Genomic DNA, 24,579 nt, shown 5'->3' with positions numbered 1-24,579 from the left:
TTTTTTGACTGTGATTTACAATAGCTTTTTTTTTTTTTTTTTTAATTTTAGAGAGAGGGAAGGAGGAAGAGAAAAACATTTGTCATTCCACTCATTTATGCATTCATTGGTTGATTCGTGTATGTGCCCTGACCAGAGACCAAACCCATGACCTTGGGGTCATCATTCCAACCAGCTGAGCCACCTGGCCAGGGCCTACAATAGATTTAATTTTACATTGTGACCAGTACAAACACGGATGTATTTAACCTACAGCAGTTTCACATGACAGTACTGGTCCTTAATACAAGTGTTGGTGTCTGATATTCTGTTTTATTAAAAACACATAATGGTCATCCTAGCCAGTGTGGCTCAGTGGTTAGAGATTCTGCCCTTGGACTGAAGGGTCCCAGGTTCAATTCTGGCCAAGGGCACATACTGGGGATTGTAGGCTCAATCCCCGGGCCCAGTTGGGGCACTTGTGGGAGGCAACCAGTCGATGTGTCTCACATCAATGTTTCTCTTTCTCCCTTCCACACTCTCTGAAAAGCAATAGAAAAAATATCGAGTGAGGATTAAAAAACAACACATAATGAGCCACTAAGGTCAGTTCACAGCCCACTAACGATTCCACTCATGAACAGGTGCCTAGGGGACTTCCAGGATGTTTCTATTGCAGGACTTTTACAACAGATACTCAGAAATGTAGAGGGGTTGAGGGTTTCAAAGACGCAGATGTTCTAACTATGCTTTGTGTAGTATGTCACCTGGTCTCTTAGACCTCAGCGTTTATGTTGTATTTACTCTGCACAGCACAGGGACAGAGAAGAGTAGTCACAACCTAGTGGCCACCTAATCTCAAATTTTCAAGAGGGTCGATTTCTAGGCCTCATGTCACCTGTGTGGTCTTGGACAAGTCTTTTGTGTTCCAGCACACCTGAGGCTCAGGACACACCTCTCAGTTGAGGTTCACTGACAACTTGTTGGGATGGGAAGAATCAGAATGTCTGTGTGCAGGGTATAAGGAAAATGCAGTCCTCTGGTCTCAATAATTTGCTTTGGTACATATGCATCTCTACACCCTTCCCCTTACCCACCCCAGTCCAGGCAGTGCACACAGACCTTTGGTCCAATTTCCAGTCTTCCATAGGGTCTCATCTTCATTATCATTTAAGCAGAAGGGCCTTCCAGGCCCCAGGTTAGGGCCTCCAGTCTAATGTTTCCATAGTACCCATGCAGCAACTTCTGATACCAACTACCCAGAGTCAGGCCAAACTTACGTTAAGGGCACAGCCCTCTACAAGACAGCACTCCAGACACCAATCACATTTGGTGGGGGGGGGAGTTGGGGGGAAGCAGCTCTGGGCCACTTTTCTGAGCAGCTAGCTATTAATTTGGGGGTTCTCACTGACCCTGGGTTCAACAATTCACTCTAAGGACTCAAAACTCAGGAATGTCCTATATTATGGATGGTTTTATTATAGCAAAAGGATATAGATCAAAACCTGCCAAAGGGAAAGATGCATAGGGAGAGGTCTGGGAAAGTCCCAAACGCGAAGCTTCCGTTGTCCCTGTGGCATCAGGACACCTTGTCCTAGCACGGGGCACACTGATGTAACCCTGGGAGCCTACCTGCTCTGTGTGCAGAGTTTTTATTTCGGTTCCACTGTGTAGGACCCGAAATTGAACTCAACCTCTGGTCTCCTGCCACTCACCAGAGGTACAGCTGATATCACCTGAATCAAAGTCCCAACCCCATACCCAAGTGGTCAGCTAGCCCCTGAGCCACCTCCTTGGTGAAACTACCTGCCAGGGTCAATGGAATATGTTACCAGACTGCAGGGGTCCATTTGCATGCACACGTCAAAGCCCAATAAGACAAACGGGGATTTGCAGCCAAGAGAGTAAGGATTTATTAAGGAGGTGGCGCCATGCCTGGAGTCACAGGTAGCTCATACTCAAAAACCTGGCTCTCCGATGGCTTCCAGGGGATGGATTATATAGGGGAAAATCATGAGTCACCGCGACTAGTAGAGTCAGGATCCTGGGCTCCACTGATTGGGGATAACTGATCATTGCATTGGGTTCTGATGTCAGCCATGCAGTTCTGTCCAATTTCGCAAGGATTTGTTCCGTGGGATCATTTTGCTTTTTTGGGTCTGGGGCTAAAACACAACTGAGGTCAAAGGATGTTTTTATTGAAAATTCCGTCCAGCCCTGGCGGCCTAGCTCGGTTTGTCAGAGCATCATCCAGCTACGCCGAGGTTTCAGGTTCCACCCCTGGTCCGGGCACCTATAAGAATCAGCCAATGAATGGACGCATAAAAAGAGGAGCGAAAAACCCATGTTTCCCCTCTCTTACTCTAAATACATAAAAAGAAAATAAAAAAAAAATTCTGTCTCAATACTCAACAGACCCAGGACCTTGTTTCTAAGGCTACTGGATGCTGACCAGAACCTCACTGTCCCGAGGGATTAATAACATTAAGCAAGGGAGAGGGAGATGCGTGAGCCAGGGCGCCAGGCAGAGGGCAAGAAATCAAAAGGCCGGAGGAAAGAAAGAAAGGTCTGCGCCGTTACAATTATAGCGACCTTCCCGTCACTCGGAGCGCTTCGGAGGATCCAGCCTGAGCGGGTCGGAGGCCAGCAGCCAGCTCCGCCCGGCCCCCGCCCCCCCGCCCCCCGGGTCCGGCTCCGCCCGGCCCCCGGCCCCCCGCCCCCCGGGCCCGGCTCCGCCCGGCCCCCGCCCCCCGGGCCCGGCTCCGCCCGGCCCCCGGCCCCCGCCCCCCCGCCCCCCGGGCCCGGCTCCGCCCGGCCCCTGGACGCCCTCACGAAGCCCGCAGCCACGTGTCCTTCTCTAGTGTCTTTCTACCCAAGGTTTTGTCTTTTAAATTTTAACCCACGTAGATATGTTTTCTATGCCTATAGAATGAGTCACGTTTTCTACTTTTCCTTCCATCTCTTTCACCAGTTCCATTTTCCCAGCAGTTCCATTCCACTTCCTTCCACTCACCATCCAGACTGTGACATTCTTTTCAAACCGAATCTAGATTACGGTGCTCGCTGCACAAAGGGCTGCGGCTGAACTGGTACAAGTCACGGCCGCCCGCGTCACACAAGGATAAGCGAAGCCCGCCCTCAGCAACCTCCCACCTGCCCGCGCGAGCTCGGCCGTCACCACGCCGTGCGTGCGTGCGTGCGTGCGTGCGTTCGTACGTGCGCGGCGGCCACGCGCGCCCCTCGCGGCGTCGGGCTGGGCGGTTTTCCAGGAAGTGCGAGGTGCTCCCAAACTCCCGACACCACCGCGCACACAGCTCCAGTCGCCTCGGAGACGCCCCCTGAGCCCCCTGCGCAGACGCAGAAGAGGCGCGGGGGCCTCCGCTCAGGCACTGTTGCGGACGGCCCTGGGGCTTCTGCTCAGGCACTGCCGCGGACGGCCCGAGGGCCTCGGGTGACGGCGCCGGAAATGGCGCGCTCGGCCCTTCCCGTTCCCTCGCGGCGAGCGTCAGTTTGAGCGGCGCCGTCCGCTCCGAGGGTTCGTGACAAACGGCGTCTTGCCGGGGTCCCTCGGCCGCCGACCCCTCTCCGCGGTCGAGGAAAGATGGTGGGCCGGAACAGCGCCATCGCCGCCGGCGTGTGCGGGGCCCTCTTCATCGGGTACTGCATTTACTTCGACCGCAAGAGACGGAGTGACCCCAACTTCAAGAACAGGCTGCGAGAACGTGAGTGGTCCCCACCCGACCTGCTGCCTCCGCCTCCGCCTCTCCCGCCGCCCCGCCGCCGCCGGTCCCCGCCGGTGGGTCTGGGCGGCGGCGGCCGCGTGGGAAGGGCCTGGGGCCGCGAGCCTCCACCTGAAAGAGGAGCCGCGCTGGCGCGCCCCGCGCGATCCCTCCATTTTGGAGGAACGAGAACGATTTTCCCATTTTGTTTTTCCTACTTCGGTCGTGTAAATACATTCTTGTTTGTATGATAGTTTAGGATGTGTGTTGGCGTGGGGCTTGGGTTCCTTCTTTCGCGTTCACCTTTTTAAACCTCTGTTCTGACTGGAACGTGGAATTTGCGCGTCGGCGGCGCATTCTTAAACCCTCCTGGCGCGCTGCGCGTGCTCCCAGGATACGAGTGAATGCCACAGGAACGGCAGGAGTCCAAAGGGCTGCGCGCCTCCCGTCGCTCAGCCTCATTTCATACCTGCGACATCTTTTAAGAGGAGACTGGCGGGAGGGAAATGGTGCCACCAAAACCATTCGGATCTTTGCCTATCCGAGGCATGCTCGTTTGCAGCAGTAGAAGAGCAAATTTGTTGGAATAAGAAAAGGTTTGAAACTTCTCTAGGTTGCTCAGTTTCTGAAGTTAAAATTGATGTTTAAGTTATTGAAGCCCAGAAAGCACGAAGAAGTGATTCTCCTATAGAGAGAGGAAGGGAGAGGGATATAGAGAGTTAGATACATTAATGAGAGAGAAACAGTAATCGGCTGCCTCCTGCACGCCCCCTACTGGGAATTGAGCCTGCAACCCCCAGCATGTGCCCTGACGGGGATGGAACCAGTGTCCTCCTGGTTCATGGGTCGACGCTTATCCATGGGCCCACACCAGCCCAGCTAAAATGAAAACTTTTTACCTGAAAGCAGTTCCTGGCAGGTAGTCATGGCCTAAGGCAGTATTTTTCCCTTACAAAGATCAGTCTCCACCTTAACTAGTCTGTTGGCTTTTTACACCTGGGATAACATACCTGATAAAACAAGCCTAAACATGCCTTTGCAAAAACAAAGTAATTTCATTTTTTCCGGACCTCTCAAAACAGGCACAGCTCTGGGGAGACCAAAGATCCCCTCATTGTTTATTTCGTTAATTGTTGACTGTTAACTACCCTGTATTCACCTATATGACAGAAGTATGTGTCTGTCGTTTTACTTTTTTATTTAGTCCCAGAGGTGCCCCCCCCCTTTGCTCTCTCCCCTCCCTAATCTATCATCATGGATTTCATATAACCCACTTAGGCCTTTTTATTGAAATGTATAAAATAAGATGCAAAACTGCCATTCTTTGGAGCACTTTCTCAATCATTCAGATTTTACTTCCCAGCGGTTGTCAGTTTGGCTCAAATAAACTCACAAACGTTTTCTACAGGTTTGAATGTTTCTTACATTGTCAGAATGTTATTTTGGATTTGACACTGTTTCCAGGCCCAGTTTAATCACAGATTAGCAGCATCAGATCTTGAGCAAGATTAGCAAGATTCAGATCTTGAGATTTCTGAATCTTAATTTTCTTAGTTTGTAAAAATCAGGTAATGCCACCTGCCTCTGGTTGGTTTTGTGAAGCTTAAGTAAGATGTTTGAAGTGTCTGCCACCATCCCTGACCCAGGAAAGATCCCTCCATTAATGCTTGCCTTAAGTGTAACCGTTGGAATTTAGATCAGTTTCCTATCATTTCAAAAGTAGTTGCAGATGCATAGCTCTGTAAAGAATGGGTTAACCCTTTCTTCCTTCGGAAACGCTGCAATCGTATTGTCAAAAACCTTGAGAAAACTAGTTTTTGGTTGAGGAAATTATAACAAGTATTTTAGACTAAGAAATCTGTTTCTTGTTTATTTTTTCAAAATTCTTTTTCTGTTTTTAATTCATTAACTTACTTTCTCACTTGAGCCAGTAGCCTAATGTGGTCAGGCTTGAATTACTAGCTGAGTAACCTTGGGCAACTGACTTCAAGTTTCAGTTTCACTTTTGTAAAATGCTATAATAAAGGTAGAGTTTAGTACAGTCTCCGGCACATAGTTATTAATGAATGCTGAAGATTGTTTATGAATATCATTTATTTGATATTTCCTTTAGCAATTAAAACTTTATTCGTGCCCTGGCTGGTGTGGCTCAGTTAGTTGAGCTTTGAGGTCGCTGGTTGATTTCCAGGTCAGGGCACGTGCAGGGTCCATCCCCAGTAGGGAGCCTGCAGGAGGCAGATTGATGTTTCTCTCATCGGTGTTTGTTTCTCTCCCTCTCTCTAAAATCAATAAAAACATATTTAAAAAAAATTTTAAGCCTTAATTCAGAGTAGTTTTGTACTCTGATTAAAGGTAATTGATTGTGACCTGGCCTAGTGGCTGGGTTGGTTGGAGCGTCCCATACACCAAAAGGTTGGGGTTTTGATTCCCTGTCAGGGCACATGCCTATGTTGTGGGTTGGATCCCCTGACCTGGGTGAGTACAGGAACCACATGGTCAGTGTTTCTCACATTGATGTCTCTCTCCCCCTCCCTCTCTCTAAAATCAGTAAACATATCCTCTGGTGAGGATAAAAAAAATAAATTGTTTGGTTGGCTGGTTTTAACTTGAGGGTGTCTTGCGTTTGTGGAATTAAATTGATTTCAGTTTAGTTGATTTTGAGTTTTCTAGTCAAATTTCCAATAGAATATTTACATCTGCAATTTCTCAAAGGAGTCATTTTGGCTTGTTAACTTTCCTAATTTATTTTTATTTTTTAAGGAAAAGTGGCTTAAGTTGTTTAAAATAAGGTTTGAAGTTAGATCTGGGATTCTAACTGACTTACTTTTTTTTTTTTGGTCTCATTAGCAAGAGCAGATTATGAGGCCCGTTAAAGCATTTTTATTAATTCAACTAATCATTAATAAATGAAAATTTACTTCCAAATTATAGTGCCAACTACAGGTGTGTTTTACTTATACAGTACTATATAAAATTATTCGTTATTTTAAAATATATTCAGTAATCTTATTTAAATGAATGCTATATGAATTACTTAGATTTGGAACTTTTTGTAAGCTTATACAGAGTATTCCAAAACAATGTACCCACACTTTGAATAATTATTAATTCCAATGGGTTAAATCTGAAAAGAAACATCAATTGTATACATTTTGTTGGGACACTGTAAATTTTATGTGTATTTATTTTTTTAAAATATGTTTTTATTGATTTTAGAGAAAAGAGGAGAGAGAAACAGAAATATAGACATGAGAGAAACATTGATTGCCTGCCTCCCATACACACCCTGACTGGGAATCAAACTGTTGGCCTTTGGTGCAGGGGACGTTCAACCAACTGAGCCACATCAGTCAGGGCTTTTATGTGTATTTTTTAAAGTGGACTGTTTTAACTTGTTAGGTTCACACAATATAGCCCTTGGGACTTAATTCTAGCAAATAACTGAGTCAAGGCCTGATTTTACTGATTGGTTTGACAGTCTGTTACCATCTGTCACTTTGTCATAGAGGTACTATACGATACTATATCTGAAAATAAGTTAATGTAGCAGTTATCTTATAAAACTAAAGCCAGAATTTTAATCTTTTTTTAAATTGATGTTAGAAAAAGGAAGGGAGAGAGAAACATTGATTTGTTGCTCCGCCTCTCCATGCTCTCGCTGAGGTTGCTTCTTGTTTGTCCCCTGATCGGCTGTCAAACTCAAAACCTTGGCGCATCGGGACTACACTCTAACCAGCTGAACCTGGCCAGGGCTAGAATTTTAATCATGTTGCTAGAAATTTAAAGTAATTAAGCAACCTTTAAAGTTGGTGATTAGTCAACATTCAGCAACAACAGCACACTCCCCTCCACCCCGTAAAAAGAACTATAAAGTTGAATAGTAATGGAAACTGAGTTTCTCTCCACTGGATTTTATCACCATTTGTCAGTTTACGTAAATTCTGCCTGAGCACACTGTATTTCTTTGTTTATTCCACACACTCGCCGTGCTCGTTTCTGAGGTGCCTTTTAGTTGTGTGGGACTGCACTTCTGCGGCATTTAGAGGCAGTGCAGAGTGGAGGACCCATGCTCCGAAATCGGCCTGCCTTCGTTTGAGTTCCCACCCCACCACTCAGTCTGTAAATGGTGATAGTAATAGCACATGTCTTAGTTTTACTGTGAGAATTAAATAAGCTTATTAATATAATTTAGCGTCAGGACATCTAAAACTTATGGAGTGCTTACCTAACACCCAAGTGTTCCTTGTCCTCGTGCCAGTTTTCTCTTGAAGTCCTCCATTTCTCTTCTAGTCTTAGTGCCCTCCTTGCAGCACTAGTCTGTGCCATGATATTTAGGAATTAGTTAATAGACTCTGGTATCATTTGTTATTTTTTGCCTGAAGAGGGCCAGACAAAACCATTAAGCAAATTGAGGGTGGAATATGTTACATGTTCTTTTCCCCCCACAATTAGTGCCGAGTGATGAATACCTAGGAAAGGTAGTTTGTTAGAAAAAATAGGTGGTCTTCAAATTAATATGTAAGATCAACTGTAACCTATATTTTTCTGTTGAAACTCCCAGAATTGTACTAAGCCTCAGAGTAGTAGCACTTTGCTTTATAGGGCTAGGGTTGGCAAGAGATAGTGGTGTGCTTAAAGCTAGTTTGTAAGGTTAGATAAGAAAATGCATCGGGGCTTGGGTTTGCGGAAGACGTTTGTTTTATTGTGGCTTCGTTTCTCACAGTGGTGAAAGTGTCCCCTGTCTTTGGAGAGTTCCTTATTTGCCCGACATCGTCCAAGTAATAAGTATTAGAGCCTTACCTTTCTTAGCTGTGCCACATGGTTATTCTCTGATAGTTTTTAGTGACTAGGCATTTTAGCACAGCACAGCTCCTTAGCGAAGGAGTTGGTATTGAACTATATTAATAACAAATACTTATATGGCATGTTGTAAACCAGGCACTGTTAAAAAATACTTTACATACATAGACTCATTTCATCCTCACAGCTCTAACGCAGATACTATTCTTAGCGTGCCCAAGGTCGTACTGCTAGTAAGTGAAGAACTGCCATGTAAGCACAGCCTGTGTTTCTCTGTGCCAACACCTTCACATGGGGTATACAGTTGGCAATTTAAATACTGTTAGTGCCCTGTTGTTTGGTTTGAAAGGTTGACTAAGTGACAAGTAAGATTTTAAATATGTTTTTTTATTGATTTCGGAGAGAGGAGGGAGAGAAGGAGAGAGAAACATTAGTGATGAGTCATTGGCTGCCTCCTGCAGGCCCCATACTGGGAATCGAGCCCTCAACCCAGGCATGTGCCCTGACTGGGAATTGAACCCTGACCTCCTGGTTCATGGATTGATTCTCAACCACTGATTACACCAGCTGGGCAAGATTTTAAACATCTCTTACTCCTGAGATGTGTAGCATTGCTGTTTCATAGCAAAAACAAGACAAAACAACTTAGAGACTGGAGGCAGAGGTTTTTTTCCTTAACTAGCCAGCAGTAGTTGAATTAAGAATTTAGCAGTGTATTTCTGAGCACTGTTCCCCTTTCCTCTTTTTTTGGTCAAATGCATAAACACTATGTTTATTATTTTGGGGGTTTTTTGTTTTTAAGAAAACTCTCAAATGCTGATCTCCCCCCACCTTCCCCTTAAGAAATGCCAACCAGCCCTAGCTGGTTTGGCTCAGTGGTTAAAGCGTTGGCCTAAGGACTCAAGGGTCCTGGCTTCGATTCTGGCCAAGGGCATAAACCTTGGTTGCAGGCTCAGTCCCCAGCTTGGGCATTATGTAGGAGGCAGCCAATCAATGTGTCTCTCTCACATCAATGTTCCTTTCTGTCTCCCTCCTTCTTTCTCTCTCTCTCTCTCTCTCTCTCTCTCTCTCTCTCTCTCCCCCCCCTCCCCTCTCTCTGTCTCCCCCCTCCCTCCGTCTCCCTCCCTGTCTCCCCCCTTTCCCCCCATCTCTCCCTTCCTCCCACTCTCTGAAAAGCAATGGAAAAAATGTCCTCGGGTGAGGATTTAAAAAAAAAGAATGCCAGCCAGTGTTCAACATTCAGTAAATAGTATCTGTTATATTTCAGTAATGAAACTCCCTAACAGTGGTGGCTTAATTCTTGCTCATGTTTCATGTCCTTTGTATGTTGGGAGGGAGGGCTTGCTCTACTTGTAATTACTCGAGAGACCCAGCTGTTAGAGCTGCCTCTATCCTATAAATGGTTGATCTTGGTGTCCAGGAGGAAGGAAAAGGCTCCTGCCCAGAAATGTCACATTGCCCAAAGCTCCTTGACCAGAACTATTTATATGACCCTGACAAATCACAAGGAGACCTGAGAAGCAGAGAGCCCAAGAGTTGGTAATGTTTTGGAAATAGAATGAATGACTGCCACAGCATTTAGATTTCTTTTGATTCTCATTCTAATAATGATAAAATGAAAATACTTCATTTCTTGCAGGAAGAAAGAAACAAAAGCTTGCCAAGGAGAGAGCTGGACTTTCCAAGGTAATACTTAATCTGTTTTTTGTTTAGATTGTACAGGGGTTGGCAAAAGTAGGTTTACAGTTGTGAGTACACGAAACACGGAGTTTATTCTCGTATTATTTATTAATTATTGTATTTTCCATATGAACAACTTTAAATTGCCCACCCCTATATTATATACTTTATAGAAGTAATTATTTAAAACTCCAAGTATATATTTTGAGAAAGCTAGCTTGATGTTCTATTTTAAAATACGATTTGCTGTTTTTAGGAATAGTTAACTGAATTCAGTTGTAGATTATCCATCTGGCCCTTCATTATTTCCCCCTTTTTTGGCCATAACAGCGGACAACTTATTGTCTGAGCAATAATTAAGGACATTAAGAGGGTAGTCTGCAGAAGACATTTACACCAAAAGGCTCAAACCTTTTCACTCAGCTGCTTCAAAATAATAAAATAAAACATTTATTAATTTTTCTTTGTAGAAGAACCACATGCTATTCATTTCAAAAGTTACATAAGATTATTCACACCACTGATCCAGAATCCCATTACTTGACAATTTTTTACCTAGTTATAATATGTAAGTGTAGATATAAATCTTTTCATTCATTTTTTTCTTTTCATAGATCCTGTGTTCATGATTATTTTAAATGACTACATAGGTTTATCTGCTTGATAAAAAAATGTTCTGTGACATGTGTAAGTAAATTAAGTAAGTAAATGTTAATCGTTGTGCATATAGCCTTTTTTTTTTTTTTTTTTAACTGCAATTAGTTCCATTGTCTGGATTCACAGGACTTGGACTACTGGATCAGTAGTGGTTCTTTTTGATGCAAGTTGAGGCAAGGAAAAAAATAAATCTGTAAATGTTACATTTTGTTATTTTGAAACAATTGAGTAATCAACACAGCAAGCTGGATGTGATAATAGTGAAGCGAAGCTGGGAGACAACCACTTAGTTGTTCTATTGTGTCCAAACTACCTTTCTGAAATGTTTTCATTACGTTTTCAGTAGTCTTTTTAAGGATATAGGAAAATAGATATATTAAAGATATATGCATCAGTGTGTATTTTTAGATTCAGGTATGATCAAATTCTTTATGCTGGGATAGTTAATGAGAGATGCCTTCACTTTCAAAAATGTAATTTTTTTTTTACCCATGTTAAAAAGACAAGCCAAATAGCTGGTGGCATTATATATTACCATAATCATTCCGTCTGGTAATGTGTAACAAACTTATTTAAATAAAGCTGATTGTAATTGTAATAGCAAAAAAATTGGAAGTGCCTCAAATGCTCAACAAATACATAATGATTATGCAATTATATAGTCTTCAGTGGTATATTCTATTCCCATCTAAGAATAACTATCATCTTTTAGATACATGTAAAATCTATATAAAATAGTGTTGGAATAGAACAAATTGATTACACTACATAAAAATCCATAACGGTGATCATAAAATGGTATTATGCGTATTTTATGGTAGCAATATTTGTATTTTTTTTACTTTAGGTTTGACCGAGCTTTCTAAGAACTGTTCAAATACCAGTTTGATCCATAAGTATTTTTTTCTTACATTCATTTCAGTGTAGATAATAAACTTACCCTTGTGGGTGCTGTTGAAAAATAAATTTCAGTTTTTGGTTTGTTTTTAGTGGTATGATTTTCTGTGTATTAGTTGTGTCCCCTGACATAATTTTGTTACCAGTTATTAAATATTCTACTTCCAAACAGTTACCTGACCTTAAAGATGCTGAAGCTGTTCAGAAATTCTTCCTTGAAGAAATACAGCTGGGTGAAGAGCTACTAGCCCAAGGTAATAGTCATGTAAAAAACAATTCAACCAGGTAAATTTGAAGATCTAAGTGGCTTTATTAAGCAGTTTATAAATGGGCAGCATCCCATCTAGCAGCTCCCTGCACGGGGTTGTACAAAATGGAAGATTTTTATAGGAAGCAGGGAGCAACTGATGAAAGAAAAGAAAGGATTATATTGGGGACATCTTTTCTTTGGGGGAAGAGAAAAGGGGAGGTTTTTTTATCATGTAGATTGCCTATTCTCTCTCTGTCGGGGATAGAGAAGGGCCTACATGACAGATCGCCTTATTGGTTCTTGACCAGAAAATTTGAGGCTGGTTCATTAAGATTATGTTTATGGGAGACATTGAAACTGTAATTAGATGAGGTACTAAATCTGGGTTTGGCATCATGGGCTTTTAGCGCAAATGATGCCATTTGGGGCTGATGTTTCTTTATTTGAGTAGTCATTAAAAGACTAGAAAAGGAGGTAGAATTCTTCACACTGATAGAAATTTATGGTCACGAGGGGCTTTTTTGGTGGATGGGTCTGTTGAGAAAAAGGTTGTACCTCAAGCAGCCAAATAAGACCAGACAAGGGTCAGATCAATTTTTTCCAGGAAAGGCTTGGAGTGAGTTTAGAGGGTGAGAGTAAGGAGAAACCATACATATTTATGCAGCTAATTAGGGAGTCGAGTGGACAGTCTTGGAACCAAACCATCTAAGGTAGGAATTGGGAAGGTGAGCGAGAGCATAAAGGAATTCCAGTTGACGGTCGGTTGTGTGGGATCTAGGTGCCCAGCACCCCTCGCTCTGAATACTGTCCGTGAAGACTGGGCCTGCACACAGGTTCTTCCAGAGACAAATGTTGGTTCTGGCCACCTGGCAGGGTCATTTGGATCCATTTGTAGGCTATCTGAGCCTGGGAGAGCCCCTGGGACCAGTGTGATCAGCTTGGGCTAGTGGTCTCAGGGGCACTGTGAAGGAAGCCTGCTGTTATCTCCTAAAATCTGGGGAAAAAACTGTTTGAGGGTCTGGTGTCAATGTTAGGCCCAGTTTCAGTACAGCTGTTTCTTAAAAGTTATTCTTTCTTCTGTCATTGTATTAATGATCTTTCGGCTAAGGATGGACCGTGTATGCAACACTGGCCCCATAAGATTATAATGGAGCTCAAAAATTCCTGTTTCCTAGTGGCTTTGTAGCCGGTGCAATGTCATTATGTAGTGCAACACATCACTCACATGCCGGGTGTAAACTGTAGGGAACAGGATTTGTCACCCCTACATTGTCTCTTTTGGTTTAAGGATTATGCTGGGTCATTTTAAGAGACACAGGCATGGGAGAAGGTCTGAAAACCTACAAGAAATTGCCCTTTGTAAGAAACATTTGCATTTGTAAGGGAAATCTTCCTTTGTAAGGAGATTGTGTCTCCCTTCCTGAACTGGGAAGGGGAGGTGACCTTATCTCTAGAAACACTTATTAATGCAGAAGACGGTGATTTAAGTCTAGAACAATCTTACCCTTGTTTACTGTGCTTTTCCTGGTCACCTCCCATACCTTACTCCCCTACCTCCATCATCTTTTGTCTTCTGCTGAAGAGGGTAGTTAATATTTAAGGTGGTGGCTTCAGCCACTTTGGTGAGGGTCTCAGTTTTCCTGGGTGTCTCAGGTATACAGGAGGTATCCATGTAATTAAACTTGTTTGTTTTTCTCCCCTACAAAACCTACTTCGCTGCCAGTTGTATAAAATTACAGTACCTTTCTATGTTTAGATGCAGAAATACTTACCACTGTTACAGTTGCCTACTGGTATAAAATTACAGTACCTTTCTATACTTAGATACACAAATACCACTGTTACAGTTGCCTGCAGTATTCAGTACAGTAGCATGTTGTACAGGCTTGTTGCATAGGAGGTGTAGTAGGCTAGACCATCTAGGTGTGTGTAAGTAAGTGCACTCTGATGTTTGCACAGCGGTGAAATTGCTTAACTACGTATTTCTCAGAATGCATCCCCATCATTAAACAGTGCATGACTGTATTTCAAAACAAGCTTTTAGGCATTTAATAGTGTAAGGATTGTGTTATTAAAGACTGGCTCTAGAAATTAATGTTTCGTATGGATTATCGTTGTCCATAATATATTTTGAGTGAGTTTCAAGTTTACTTGATATAGGAAAGACAAATAATCTTTACAAATAAGGCTACTTTTAAGTAGTTTTTAGTAGTTTAGTAGTTTATAGTCATTGTACAATATGTTAAAAAATCCTGTTATGAAATTAAAATGATCAAATTGAAAAATTTGAGAGCTGTAATTCAGTAATTTTGTCTTAACTGTATTTATAAATATTTTTAGTGTCAAATAAGCTCTTGCCTCAAAAGTAGCTTGGAAGTAATTGCTATCATTAATTTTAAAAGGGTCAAGTTTTTCTTATTTATCATAATAGATATAGACTATTGTATTACATGACAGGGGTATTTGGGTTTTTGTTTCTTTTATGAGAAGATATTAAAGGTTTAAGATGGTGATGACCATCTTCACTTTTCATCGTATCGTTCTCATTATTTTCTCTTTTGAGGAAGTAATTGTCTTTTATTTGGATGGTGTAGTAGGCTGATAATGCTTATAAATAAAAATGGAAATGCTTTACTAGAAAATAATTATGTGTCTTTCCCAATATAAATAAGAAAAATGTGAGGTTCAATCATAGGGCACCGAAATCCTCAAAAGGATCATTTGCAAGGCTATAATTGTATTACTTTAATATCTAAAGAAGAAAATTCAGCATGTGTAGTTGATTGATAATCTTTGTCTACGGCTGTAGATTGTAATATTGCAATTCCTGCAGACATTCTCAAACAAATGCTGTTCTTCGTGCTCACAAAGGTGTATGTTTATAATATCAAAATTTTCTCCCCCCAAATATAAACATTATTTTAAATTAATTTACTAATATTAAGATGTTAGAATATAATGTACTCCTAATTACTTATTTTTGGATTATCTTGGAGAATCATGCACTATGATCATCTGTCTATCTGATTTGAGCTGTTAGATCCAGATTGAGAAGGACAGTTAGTTACCTGTGGTGATGAGGGCAGGTTAAGTACGGACATGGAAGAGTTGCTCTTTTTTCCAAGTTCATATTCCACACTTCAAGCCATCATACCCAAGGAATTACTTAATAGCTCAGCCGCCAAGCTTCCTTTCTTCTGGTGAAAACTCCCAAGCCAGCCAGAGGTAGAAGACTCAGTGGTGAGAATTAGGGTAAAGGTCAGTCTCTAAGTATGCAGGTGAAAGCATAAGCAATTTGTGCAGGGAACTTCATTGCTTGACAAGGTCTCCTTCATCCAGGCGTCTTCGATAAGTATATCCATTAACTGAGTAAGATCTCATCTCAGGCTATGTGACTGGGATCAAGTTACAAGTGCAGAGAGGAAATGGTTTCACCTACACTGAGTTGCTGTGGTTTTCACAAACTGTTTCCAGTGTATTTTGAAGTACTAGGAAGTGTCTCTGGTGATCCCCTGTGTTCCGCATACCTCCACTAGCTGTTTCCATTTAATATCTATTCTCATTTAAATCTCTGTCTAAAGATACAAATTGTAATGTTTCAACTCATGCAAATAAATTCTCAAGTAAATTTTGTTCTTCGTGCTCATAAAGATGTCTATTTATACTGTGAAAATGTTGAATGTCCCAGGCAGCATTTCCCTTCCCCTTTATTGCCTATAAATTCAGTGGCTCACGGGAGTATTCCATGATCAAGTGAACACTCGAGTCAGTGGAGCCCTTGTTGAGTCTCTTGATGGAAACCCGAGCCCATGCAAAAAACCAGAGCCTTTTATTTTAGATTGTCCATTTGTAATGCTTCTTTGTAGAGTTCTCTCTTTTTTTTTTAAGAAAATCTCTTTACTTTCCCTTTAATTGAATTCTTATTTATTGATTTTAGAGAGAGAGAAACATTGATTTGTTCCAATTATTTATGCATCATTGGTTGATGCTTCTATGTGCCCTGACCAGGGATGGAACCTGCAACCTTGGCATGTCGGGACAACACTAACCAACTGAGCCACTTGGCCAGAGCTTTTCCCTTAATTTTACTGTGAACCTTAAACTGCTCTTTAAAAAATAGTCTTAATTTTAAAAATTTCCAATACAAGATTTTTAATAATGTGCATTAAAAATTGTTAGCAATTTCTAATGCAGTCTTTCAGACGTATTCTGAATATATAAATAGTAATAAACTTTGACCTTTCTGCACCTTAATTTCCCCCCTTTCGTATGTGTGTTGGAGATGCTTTATATCAGTGTATAATCCCACTTATCCTTTTTGTTATTTTGTTACAACTTTTTTGATTTCAGAGAGAGGAAAGGAGAGAGAGAAATAGAAACATCAATGATGAGAGAGTCATTGATCTGCTGCCTCCTGTACGCCCCCACTGGGGATCGAGCCCACAACTTGGGCATGTGCCCTGACCAGGAATCGAACCAGGATCTCCTGGATCCTAGGCTGACGCTCAACCACTGAGCCACGCCCGGCTGGGCCCACTTATCCTTGTTAATGGCTTCCTAATAGTCAGTTACATGAGTGTACTTTGGGTTATTTCCAAGTTTTTGCTTGCATGATGTTTTTGGCCGGTATCACTTAGAGATACAGTGAAGACTATTTAGAGTTGAACTCTTAACAAAGGCAGAGGCTTTTCAGGTCATGTGTTATTTTTATGTCACTCTTCCAGGTGAATATGAGAAGGGTGTAGATCATCTGACCAATGCAATTGCAGTGTGTGGACAGCCGCAGCAGTTACTGCAAGTGTTACAGCAAACTCTTCCACCACCAGTGTTCCAGATGCTTCTGACTAAGCTTCCAACAATTAGTCAGGTAAGGATTTGAAAGGTTGTGAAATAAAAGTAGAATCTGGGAATTAAATGTTTAGGGACATTGGCATTTAAAAATGAGCCTAGTGAAATGGTGCAATCCTGAAACTCATCCATATAGTGAAAATAGTACTCGAGATAACAGCGCTTGAAACTTTCTTCCCTAGTGGAAAAACATCCAAGTTGACTGTGCTCTAGATGTGGACCAGGAAGTGTGTCTCTTAGAGTTAAGTCTCAGGCTATAGCATTCAAATCCCAGATTTCAGGGCACTCTCAGCTACTTCGTTAAACTAGCTTCCTGCCTTCTCTTCTGTGCGACTGTGTGTTGAGGGCAGCGGCATGGCAGAGGACAGAGGAGCCAAAATGGCATAGTCTGGAAATTGGGGCATAAAGGATTCTGCGCCACCTCTGACCTCACGTCTAAAGGTCCCAGTGCCTCGCTTCTGCCAGGGTGGGCTTTGAGTTTGGAGTTATTTGACTACATCCCCAAATCCCCATTGAATAGGGCAAAATACCATTTGTATACACGATGATCCGTAACTTAAGGGTTAAGTAAAATGTGTTCTGTTCGTTTTTAATCCTTCCCCAGTAGCCCAAGTGAATCTGCTTTTTGGAATAGCATGACTATTACATGTGTTAATTTTCACATTTGGTGTGATTAAAAATTAGTAAAATAACTGATTAATTCTTCAAACTGATCTTTACCCCATTGGATTAGGAAGGGACTAAAGGAGAGGCAGTTCCCAAAGATTTAGGGGTGGGGGTTGAAGAGTCAAGGACTCGGTTTTACTCCTGTTTATTAGACTGACGTGGTTTCCCAGTCTTTCGGAACCCGCTACTTAACATTATTTGCACTTCGAAAAGCAGCATAGCATAGAGCTTCTGGGAAATTGACCAGAGGGTAATATCTTGAAATATGGACGGACTCGGGATGAAGCCTGAATTGCTTTCGATAAAGAGGACTTTTTTTACTCAGTTAACTTGTCTCATGTTGTCTGGAAATGTTTTCAAAATACTAATTTGAGAATACTGTAATCCTTTATATAAGGATTTTGAACATTTCCAGGCCAGAAAGGGAAATGTTAGGAGCATAAAATGATGAGTATTCTTAGCACTAGTCAGTATTTTTAGTTTACGTAGGAGTAAAAAGAGGTCTTGAATACATTGGGTTCAGTTATGTAATTAGCTAACATGTAGCACAATACAGATGGTATGCCTCCATTCATTTGAATTTTGAGATGAGACTGACAGTAGTCATTGTTTTCTTAGGTGATAAATGTATAAAGGGTTTAATGTTGCATAAATCTCAGAATGGGTAAGCTTTAGCGAGATTTCTTTGAACACAAAGGGCATTTTTGTTTAACTTAGAAACCTGATTAAGTGCTTATACTTTGTAAGACTTAAAAATTTTTTTTCTTCTTTCAGAGAATTGTAAGTGCTCAGAGCTTGGCTGAAGATGATGTGGAGTGAGAAACAAATGTCAACATAATAATCTCAATTAAAAATATTTTTAAAATCTTAACTTGGAAGATGAACAGCTCTGGGGGAATAAGGGCAAATATGCTTGCTGTGGACTGACTGTCCTGCACCGAATCTGCCAGAGTTAATTTTTACTTTGTGTAGATCGGTTTGTCTTTTATTTATTTTTCCCAGTGAAGAGTGTATTTTGATAGAGAGCTTTTCATTTTATAAATACACTATGAGTTACCGAAATATCATGGATTTTGTTTATTCCTAAAACGTAATTAAAATGGACATATAACATATTGTATACATAAAAGATGTCTAGTGCTCAGTTTTGAAAGGCAAAAAAAAGTAGGGGAAGGCTGAAGAATGCACGTTTTTAAACTAGTACATTTTGGTGCACATCAGAAAATTGGATGGAAATGTGATTGTGTTATCAAAACTGGATATTAAACTCTTTGAGATTATTTCTTTGCATTTAATCTCTTAAATGTGAGATGTGCTATATTAACAGCTTCACCCACCTAGTGTATCGGTCTTGAAATGTTTTGTTTAAGTCAGTGGCTTAATGTGCTCTGGATATTTATCTCCTGGTATTTTAGATACACGTAGTTGCGGATAGCACTGGGAACTAGATCTGTGTATACCCTAATCTAGCTGCCGAGCTGCTCCAGTTAGCAGTGCCTGCCCACTGTCCTCATTTATGAAATGAGGGAGCCGGTCTGCTGATTCAGAGTTTTCCTTTCAGCTTCTCATTCATCTGGTTGTGTTCAACATCATGAAGTCCAACCTTCTCTGAGGGGCAGTCAAGCCTTGCCTTTTTTTTATTCTCTGAATTTTGCATGCTTGCCTGACAGTATTTATGGAAAAAAAAAAAAAATTTTTTTTAAGGTGTTGATTTTCACTGAAATCATGTGGTTTTGTCACTGCTCTTGTAAATTAATCTGAAACTTCACCTTTAAGGTAACTGAGATGATATGCTTGTAAAAATATTCCTTTCCTTTTATCTAATGTAACTCCTTAATCCTTTAATCTGGTTCGTTTATCTTGTTATGATGAGAATAAGCTGTCTCCTATGGCTGGAGACTTGCAAAGATGGGAGGTAATGGGGCCTCTTCTTTTCAAAACAGTGACATCTGCAATCACAGATTCAGTATCAGAACTGAGAGTTAGGATCTTTGGTACTAATAAGGATCGGGCATCTGTTGAACTGGACAGCGTTTCTCACGATACAGGTTGCCTTTATTCTGTCTAAAAATCTGTGGAGAGATCCCAAAGTCTTTTCCTATGTGTACTAGGCTTTTTACTTTGTTTTACTTACAGACATTTCTTTACCTTAACCTCGGGTTTTGTGGTGGCTGCAGTATAGTGGAGAGTTTGGAATGTGGTTCTAGTTTCTGTCTTTCGAGAGTCATATTCACAGCTTTGGGCAAGTCACGTTGCATCTCTGAACTTTAGTATTTTCATCTGTAAAATTAGAACTAGGTGATTCACACATTCAGTGACTCTTCCCCAGGTACCTTCTAGGTTTGTGATCCTGAACGTTAAGCAGCGTTCTTTTTTTATTACACCCAGCATGCTTGGGGGGAGGCAGGGGGGTTGACCAGTACAAACAGTAGGACCCCTTATCCAAAGCAGGGCGGTGGTGATTGGTCAGTGATTGGAAAGTCGTCTATCCTGCACCCGCCCAGACAAAAGAGTGTTCAGAACAGGGGCTGTGCAAGGGAAGAGAATGAACATACAGTCAGAGGGAATATAGGTGGGGAAAAATAGCAAGAGAACAGGCCCAGAAATAGGATTGGCTGGAGGGCTGAGGGGTCAACTTAGATTTGGGAGGGTATGAAGGATATGCCCGGGAGAACTGCAGTGCGTTGGAGCTGAGCTTACTCCGCTTTCTGAAAAAAATAATTGGCTTTGATATAATGCAGTGGTGTCTTCACTTTAGAGCTGCTTCCGCCAAGTGCATTTTATTTAAATGACAGCTTTGGTGCTTTAAAAGTAGGTACCACCAGCCTGGCGTGGCTCACAGGTTGAGCATCAACCGATGATCCCCAGGAGATTGCGGTTCGATTCGTCAGGGTACATGCCCAGGTTTCAGGCTCTATCCCCAGCAGGGGGTGTGCAGGAGGCAGCCGATCAATGACTCATCACTGATGTTTCTCTTTCCGTCTCCCTTCCTGTCTCTGAAATCGATAAAATATATTAAAAAAAATAAAAGTAGGTACCACTTTTGAAAGCTAGCTGTGTTGGGTGTGAAAAAAACAACTTTCCCTTCCCTGAACACGTAGTTGCCAAGCAGTTTCCTGGAACAGGGCCATCACGTTAAAGCTGGCCAAGTGGTGCTCAGCTCAATTTTGAAGCAGAGTGGTAACTGCTGGAGTGCCCCATGTGCTCATGTTGCACATGTGTGTAAAATCTTTGGAATTGGAAATAAGAAGTGCACATCGGCATGCTTCTTTGGGCAGAGATCTGTTGTTTGCTTCCACAATTTGCACTTAAAGTGAAAGAACATTTAAAACATGGGCTTACCTGGTAGTAGCAGTGCTGTTCTATTAACAGTTAACTAGGAGTTTTGTTCACACCTAACATGTAAAACCTAGTACAGTGTGCATAGTAGGCAAGCAGGCAGTCGACCTGCCTTTTTGTCTGTGTTGAAGCAGCTTATGGACCAGAGTGTTAATGAAATGTTACTGCAGAAGAGATTTTGAGGTAATTGGTATATCATGCAGATATCATACAACATTTTCTTGTAACGTAAATACAGTTTTATGATTGATTGTGGCTCAACTGTTTAAGTGAATATTAAAGGGCTTGGAGAAAATTTTGGCTTGGTGTTTATTTGCAGAAGTGAATTCTACTCAATTTGGGGACTCAAAGTTGTGGTATGCAAGTGTTTCTGGGTCACAGCATCTCTGAGGATGTTGACAGCTGTGCAGCTTCTCCCCAGGAATATGCACATTTGCCTTTGACTTCAGGGGGTTCACAGATTCGGATTAAGGACCCCTGCTTGAGTGTCGGCAGTTGAGGATTCGTGTATTAGTGGCTTTCCAATCTCTGCATGTATCAGAACCACCTGGAAGGCTTGTTAAAGCAGATTTCTGGGCACCAGGCCTGGGCCAGGAGCAGGCTCATTCAGCTCTTCACATGTTCCCAGGTTTTGATGCTGTTGCTGGTGGGGGGTTATCCTTAGGAATGTGACATAGACAGTGATGCTCACTGGTGGCAAGAAAACGTGGTACTCAGACCCAGGGAAATCTGCCTCTGTAAATGGCATGGAAAGACCAAGAAAGCGGCCACTCCAGTCTGGCAACTAGCAGAGCTTATTAAGGGAAACTTACCTACGAGGTGCTCTGGGTGGCTGCAGGTGAGGTGTATAGCCCCTGTGCCTGACGGGGTGGGACAGTGGCCTGTTCTGGGAGACCTGCGTGCTGTGGGGCATGGGGGAGGGCTGGTTTATGTCAGTCTCTGAGCATCTTCCCCTAAGTGCAGACCTCCTGCTGTCATCTCCTGCCTCAGGACTTTTGCATATGATGTGTCTGGCAGGGGTCTCTGGATAGACACACAGCTCATGCCCTCACCCATTTTACCCTCCCGGGGCTGGGTGAGGTGCCCCTATGGGAGATCCTGTAGGACGCTGGGACAGTCCTCCCGTGGGGCCTACCGAGACCTGTAATTCCCGGGTAACTCGAGCCTCTTTCCGTTAGATCACTCCTAAGGTACATGCATGATTATTGGGTTCACAGCATCTGCATCGTTAAATGCTTAGTCAGTGCTTTTAATGGGTGAACAGAAATCCAAACGCGCAGGGTTGGAACAGCAGTGAAGCGGAGGCGAAAGTGTGATTGTGAGGGATGGTAAGATCTACTTTAAAGTTACTTAGTCCCTAAGTCACTGGGTTACTAGAAATACAAAGACTGAGGAGGAACAGAAGGGAACGTGTCTAGTTTTCCCCATATTTCTTGAGCCTTCTAGGTTAGCAAAATAGCAAAAATAAATTTTACAAAGCGAATCTGGCAGTAACTGAAGTAGCATTTATGAGGTTTTCAAAAGGCAATTCATGCCTTTCTTGACAGCTTCTCGAACATGGGGATGAATTATGTGGAAGGGTGCTATTCTGTGGACCAGCCTGTCCTCTGAGGTCCCTAGCCCCTTTGAAAGGACAAGGCCTTGCTTTGTTGCCTTTCCCTCGAGCAGGATGGACTTGATACAGCAGCCAGGGCTGTACTTGGTGCAGAACTTCGAAGACTTGGAACACCTACTTCCACAGATGACTTTTAAACTTACTTTTGTGTTCAGAAAAAAACTGCGATCTAAAATCATACTCTCACCCGGCCGGGCTTAGCTCAGCGGTTGAGCGTCGACCTAGGATCCAGGTGCTCGGGGTTTGATTCCTGGTCAGGGCACATGCCCGGGTCTCTCATCATTGATGTTTCTATCTATCTCTCTCCTCCTTTCCTCTCTCTAAAATCAATAAAGACATATTTTTTAAAAAAATAATTAAAAAAGTAAAAAAAATAAAATCATACTCTCAATAAATGTTCGATGACCAAAGACCAGACTTTCCAAATTTTCTTCAGCTTCCCAGGTGTTACATTAGACACTCAGCAAGCTCAATTTAAACAATATTATAATATTGGAGTGACTGTCATCTCAATAATAGGTGGCGTTGTGCCCTGGCCAGTTTTCTCAGTGGTTAGAGCGTTGGCCCTCAGACTGAAGGGTCATGGATTCGATTCCCAGTCAAGGGCATGTACGTCAGTTGCAGGTTTGACCCTCAGCCCCAGTTGGGGTGCGTGCAGGAAGCAACCAATTGATGTGTGTCACATCAATGTCTCTCACTGCCCCTCCCCCGTCCACTCTAAAAAAAATTAATGGAAAAAATATCCTCAGGTGAAGATTAAAAAAATAATAATAGGTGGTGTGGTTTGCACTCTGGCTCTGTCAGGTAACTTGGGGTAGTTACTTGGGTACTTGATCCTTAGTACTTTCTGAGCCTTGGTCTTTGTAACGATGTAATTGTTTGCTGATGTGCTCTTCCCGTTGCTCCCAGAGTTTCTACACTGGCGTGCCAGCTGGCAGGCAGTATGTATTGACCTGTACCAGGGAGGATGGGCAGTCTGGCTAATTTGACCTGGATTAAACTACTGTAGAACTTGGCAAAATTAGGGGTGGCTTTCCTTTCTGGTCTCAGCCTTACACTGATTCATTTGATTAAAAAGAGAAGTTTCAGGGCAAGATGATAGGTCAGCAAGAGGTTTTTCCTACCCCTTTATTTTTTATCAAAGACAATACCAAACATTCAGATGTTTCTGTCAATGCCTTTGTCTCTGCTAAACTGAGGTTTCTTCCCAAACACTCTTGAACCCAGAGGTTCCTTGGTTTGGAGAGTAGACCCAAGCACTCATCCGTCCGCGGCCCACAGCAGACTTGGATATGCGAGGAGGAGGTGTCTGAGGACTTCTGTTCTTGTGGAGAAACTGAAGCTGTGGTCTTTCATTTCCTTTGGACCATAAGGAGAATGTTTCTCTCCATTCTCCAGTGGAAACAAAGTGGCCAGGCAGCAAGGGGGACTTGCAACAGGTTTGCAGAACTTGTGTTCCTTTGCCGCATGTAACTTCTCGTCTGCAAAAGCACTTACAGACCTTGCTGTCCTTACTCAAGAAAAATACTCAGTATTAAGTCCACCTGTGTCCTGTGGAAAAGGAAGAGTTGTTGCCTGTGAGGGCTCTAGGTGGTGGGTTCACCGAGCGGGTGTGTGGGGACGCTGGGAGGTTGGGGGACAGTCATCCTGGTAGCAGGAATCACAGTTCCACTGACTCCGTGACTACAGGCCTCCAGCCACCTGGCGGCACATCTGCCCTGTCCCTGCATCTCACGGTCATCACACTGAGAGCCTCTGGAGTGTCCCTCTACAGGACAGCCCCAGAGACCCTCTGAGGCCTGGGACCTCTTGTTTCACCTGGTCCACGGCCTCAAGCTTGGTCGATCATACTGCTTAGGCTCGCAGGGTTGGTTTTCCTCCAACACGGCTGGGCAAGCCGGTCCTTTCATGCAGAGACCTGCCCCACGCCCCTTCCCCGGGAGGCTGGCTGCTGGGAGGACGCTTACGCCCGATTCCTTTCAGGGCTGAGGACATTCCTCAGCTGGTCTCTTTAAGAGACACTTAGAATAGTCTGGATTCCTAAGGTTTTGCTTCAGAGAAATAATACTTGAAGGTAAATATCTTTTTGTTGGAGCTCTAGCCTAATCTTGTCTTTGGACACTGATTTT

General features: G+C 42.6%; 1 protein-coding gene and 1 long non-coding RNA gene across 2 annotated transcripts; one reads left to right on the top strand and one right to left on the bottom strand.

Annotated features, from left to right (window-relative positions):
• Positions 1-1,435: 1,435 nt before the first annotated feature.
• Positions 1,436-3,312, bottom strand: LOC308550288. Its single transcript, XR_013997864.1, has 2 exons — positions 2,993-3,312; positions 1,436-2,272 (listed from the first exon to the last, which is right to left on the bottom strand). It is a non-coding gene; the product is annotated as an uncharacterized lncRNA (long non-coding RNA).
• Positions 3,159-18,776, top strand: TOMM20 (translocase of outer mitochondrial membrane 20). The gene is made up of 5 exons (XM_081123970.1): positions 3,159-3,701; positions 10,138-10,184; positions 11,905-11,986; positions 16,707-16,849; positions 18,271-18,776. The coding sequence occupies exons 1-5, from the start codon at positions 3,581-3,583 to the stop codon at positions 18,313-18,315; spliced, it is 438 nt and encodes a 145-aa protein (XP_080980096.1). The 5' UTR covers positions 3,159-3,580; the 3' UTR covers positions 18,316-18,776.
• Positions 18,777-24,579: the final 5,803 nt, after the last annotated feature.

Source organism: Miniopterus schreibersii (assembly GCF_964146895.1).
Source record: "Miniopterus schreibersii genome assembly, chromosome: 21".
NCBI lineage: Eukaryota > Metazoa > Chordata > Mammalia > Chiroptera > Miniopteridae > Miniopterus > Miniopterus schreibersii.
This window is presented reverse-complemented; position numbering and strand designations above follow the sequence as displayed.